General features: G+C 38.1%; 1 protein-coding gene across 1 annotated transcript in view; it reads right to left on the bottom strand.

Annotated features, from left to right (window-relative positions):
* The window catches only part of LOC106875610 (betaine--homocysteine S-methyltransferase 1), an 8,397-nt gene extending 7,023 nt beyond the window's left edge, over positions 1-1,374 (bottom strand). The window contains exon 1 of the mRNA XM_014923827.2: positions 989-1,374. Coding sequence (XP_014779313.1) covers positions 989-1,004 — 16 coding nt within the window. The 5' untranslated portion in view covers positions 1,005-1,374. The remainder of the gene's footprint in view (positions 1-988) is intronic.
* Positions 1,375-5,102: the final 3,728 nt, after the last annotated feature.

Raw genomic sequence — 5,102 nt, 5'->3', positions numbered from 1 at the left:
TATATATATATACATATATATATACACACACACATGCATATATATGTATATAGATATATATATATATAAATAAATATTTATATAATTATATGGTGCCGGCGGTGGTGACGTTAATTGATGATGTACAGATGTACAGTAGTAATCGCGGTTGTCGTAATAGTAGTAGTAGTAGTATAGTAAGCTAACGCTACATTCCATTATCTGAACGTATTTGGGTCACTGATTATAATAATATTCGCATGGCGTACACGTGCACTGGTGGAATTTATATTTGAAGTATATATGTATATATACACACCTATGTGCGTGTGTATACACACACAAAGATAGATAGATAGATAGATAGATAGATAGATAGATATGTAATATGCATACGTATATACACTTTCATCCTTTGATACTTTGCCATATATATATATATATATATGGCAAAGGAAAAATTTATTTTTTCATAAGAAACAGTTAAATAATAAAAAAAAACTGTTTATTATAGAAAAAATAAATTGTCCTTATGTATGGCGACTTCTGAATCATCCTGTACACATACACACACACACACATATCAAAGTATAAAAGGATAAAAGTATACATACATATCCATGTATATATATACATACGTATCTATCTATCTATCTATCTATCTATCTATCTATCTATCTATCTATCTATCTATGTGTGTGTGTATAGACACGCACATATGTGTGTATATATACATATAAATATGTATATAAACACACGCGCATGTGTGCATTTCTCACTCTCTCCTTTTCTGTTTCTCTGTCTCCCCTCTGTCTCCCTCTCCTTCTCTCTCTCTCTCTCACAGATACACGTATACACGCATACAATATCTCGACGTGATAGACACGGCTGGCTATCCCTTCTAATTTGGTTGGTAAGTCTTTCTACCCGATTGCAGCTGACCAGGGCCTAAACAACATCGACGACAACAACAACAACAACAACATGGTGCGATATTTTCCAAACTTACTTTTCCCAGCAGGCATGTTTTCGTCCCTAGTTTCAGTTAACTTTGTCTCTGGTTTGTTTCAACGTCAGCCGCCAAAATAGGGTTATCGTTCTTTATAGATGACGATAGTGGTGGTGATGGTGGCCGTGGTGATTGCGGTAGAGGCAGGTGATGATTGTGTTGGCTGTTTATGATGGTGGTGGTGGTGGTGGTGCTGCTGCTGCTGCCGTACAGATCCGTTAATTTTTCAACATTGGCCTTTGTCACCAGAGTACGACCAGATTATCAAATATACCGGTGTAGTGGAACTCGTAAAACCATGTGGCGTTCTTTCGGTATTGGTCTAGAGCAGGCCTGGCCAACTCGAATTACATTGCGGGCCACTTTAATCACAGAAAGGTTTTGGAGGGCAGCTTGTATAATGACAGCATTGAAAGGATTTCGCTTTCTCATGTTATTATTCAAACAATGAATGAATGATCGTTGATTCAACATGAAATATTATCATTGCAAAAACAGTATCTTTCTTTTTTACTTTTTATTATAATCTTTAATTTTTGATAACATTTTTTAAATGTTTGTTTAAATAAACTCATATCAAGAAAATATCAACCGAGCCGCAAGATAACAGCCTGCGGGACGCATGCGGGCCGCGGGCCTCAGGTTGGCCAGCCCTGGTCTGGAGAGTGTCGGAGTAAGGAGACGACGCCATTCACCCTCTTTTTCAGCTTAGACTCTTCATCTATATCGTGAGGCAAGGTTGTGTACTATAAAGAAAAATTGCTAATTATGCTAATGAGTGCGGCCATGCTGGAGCACCGCCTTTAGTCGAACAAATCGCCCCCAGGACTTATTCTTTGTTAGCCTAGTACTTTATTATATCGGTATCTTTTGCCGAACCACAAAGTTACAGGGACGTAAACACACCAGCGCCGGTTGTGGTAAGGCAGTGAGCTGGCAGAAACGTTAGCACGCCGGGCGAAATGCTTAGCGGTATTTCGTCTGTTTTTACGTTCTGGGTTCAAATTCCGCCGAGGTCGACTTTGCCTTTCATCCTTTCGGGGTCGATAAATTAAGTACCAGTTACGCACTGGGGTCGATGTAAACGACTTAACTCCTTTGTCTGTCCTTGTTTGTCCCCTCTATGTTTAGCCCCTTGTGGGCAATAAAGAAATAAGAAACGTCAGCATGCCGGGCGTAATACTTAGCGGTATTTCGTCTGCCGTTACGTTCTGAGTTCAAATTCCGCCGAGGTCGTCTTTGCCTTTCATCCTTTCAGGGTCGATAAATTAAGTACCAGTTGCGTACTGGGGTCAATCTAATCGACTGGCCCTCTCCCCCAAAATTTCAGGCCTTGTGCCTAGAGTAGAATAGGATATTCAAAATGGTATGTGTCTTGCATAGAAAAGAGTTTAGAGTTTAGAGTATGTTTCTATAAAGTTTAGAAGTATGTTTCTATAAAGACGTAGAAATATATTTTATCATTTTGTCAGAAGATTAACTGATATGTTTAATTGCAAACAGAAAGTGTTAGTATTGATTGTATGTGACACAGGCACAAATGTAAAATCTGCTCTCAGTGTTAACCAGTGTATATTTGCAATTTGCTCATGTCAACATCCTTGCCATATTGTTCTTAAGCTTTTCTTAAATCTTTATACACATAACCATCTTATTCTCGTCAGATTCAATGAAATCGTCGGTCACATGATCACGTATGATCACATGACATATGTATACATACACACACACACACACACACATATGCATATGTATGTATGTATGTATGTATGTATGTATGCATGCATGTGGATGTGCATATATGGTGTAGAGAATCGAATTAGAATAAAATTTAAATAGCCATTAATAATAGCCAACACCGTTGACAGGCAAAATACCGTGATTTTCGTCTACGAAGTATAAATCTCTTACAGGCGTGCTGTGTTAAAAATACAAAACACACACAAGTAAATATGAGAGTGATATATATATATATATATATATATATCACGACCATCGCTAAAAATAGGGGTCTGAAAAAAGATAGAATGGCAGCAGCCAGATCATTTTGATTATAGTCTTTACCAGAACTGATCCGGTGTTGAAGAACAAGAGGTAAATAACAGAAAAATCAACAAACTGTGAAAATAACATGATTATGTGTATAAGATTAACAAAAGCTTATGAATAGTATAGCAAAGATGTCGACATGAGCAAATTGTAAATATACACTGGTTAACACCGCGAGTAGAGTTTATATTTGTGTCTTTGTGACATACAATCAATACTAACACTTTCTGTTTGCAATTAAGCATTGCCGTTAATCTTCTGACAAAATGATAAAATATATCTCTACATCTCTATGTAAACATACACTAAGTTGTCTTTCCTATGCAAGACGGAGCCTGAATCTGAGGAACGCTCAGCTATGCATTGTAGCCAAATGTCACTCAAGATTAGACTCTACCATCTTAGTGGAGGCGCGAAGTTCAGTGGTTAGGGTGTTGGACTCGTGATCGTAAGACTGTGGTTTCGACTTCCCGTCCGAGAGATGCGTTGTGTTCTTGAGCAAAACACTTCCTTTCACGTTACTCCAGTACACTTAGCTAGAAAAAGTGAGTAACCCTGCGACGGACCAGCGTCCCGTCCAGATGGGGAACATATACGGTATGGAAAGCAGGAAACCGGCCCCTATGAGTCTATTACTCGGGAAGGAGCTTTATTTTGCTACTACTACTGTCTTAAAATACAGGAAAAGCGATATGTTAGTATTTGATAGAGTAACTGGAAAAATAAAAGAAGGTCTAGTTGTGACTAGAAAGTTTTGGAATGAGGTCTTCAGGAGAAGTCTTGACCTGGAACAAAACAACAGCCACAAAAACCATTTTTATAAATACATACGGCAACATCTTCAGTTCGTTTTTCATACCTATCGTGGATATGGTCATTCGATCTGCAAAAAAAAAAAAAAGGAAATCGATCCTAGGACTTATTCGGTTACAGCTGATACGATCAACGGAACAGCTTGCTTGCGACATTAACATGCAACAGGCTGAGCACTCCACAGTGTACACGTGTACACTTAACGTAGTTCTTAGGGAAATTTAGTGTGGCACAGAGTGTGACAAGGCTGGCCCTTTGAAATACAGGTACTACTCATTTTTGCCAGCTGAGTGGACCGGAACAACGTGAAATAAAGTGTCTTGCTCAAGGACACAACCCGTCGCCGGGAATTGAACTCACGACCTTACGATCGTGAGCCGAATGCCCTAAACACTAAACCAGTTGTCTATAAAATCGCGCTTAATCCCCCCCCCCAAAAAAAAGAAGACAGAAATGCGAGAACACGTTGATTTAGGTAATCTTGGATACAATATTCCCCACGAAAAATAGCAAAAAAATCAAAACGAAGAAACAAAAATGGTGGTAACTGTGGCAATGTCTTTAATCAATAGATCTGCTTCATAAAGGCTGACCATCGGTTAAACAACAATATCATCATCATTATCATCATCATCGTCATCATCATCATCATCATCATCATCATCATCATCATCATCATCATTATCATCATCATCATCATTCAGCAACAACAACAACTGCAACAGCAACAACTTACTAAGCAATTTGTGGGCCCCTGGAAGGGATCCTCATATATATATAACTAATATATTTTATTTTACAAGCCAAGGGAAATACCCCATTCATTTTCCTATATTATTTGGTATAAATCAACTTGTGGTCTAGCTTTAGTGTAATTACTAATAACATTGTTATGTAAGAGTTCTGAGTATGTGCTGTTGTCTACAAGGTATATGTTTTTGGTTTTATCAGAAAAAGTGCCGTTTTGGGGGATTTTTTAATGATTTTAATGTTTTTTTTCAGTTTCTGTTGAAAAGTCCTAAAGGATTATATGATGTATGTCTATGACACATGTCTATAAAGAAAGAGAGAAGGAGAGGCACAAAGGAAAGAAAGCGTGTGTGTGTGTGTGTGTGTGTGTGTGTGTGTGCGTGGAAGGGAAAGAGAGAGAGAGAGAGAGTGAGAGAGAGAGAGAGAGAGAGAGAGAGAGAGGAGAAGACGAGAGAAAGTGAGAGAATGAGTTATATTGAAGTTGAAAAACTTCACAGATCTA

Source organism: Octopus bimaculoides, chromosome 21 (genome assembly GCF_001194135.2).
Source record: "Octopus bimaculoides isolate UCB-OBI-ISO-001 chromosome 21, ASM119413v2, whole genome shotgun sequence".
Classification (NCBI taxonomy): domain Eukaryota; kingdom Metazoa; phylum Mollusca; class Cephalopoda; order Octopoda; family Octopodidae; genus Octopus; species Octopus bimaculoides.
This window is presented reverse-complemented; position numbering and strand designations above follow the sequence as displayed.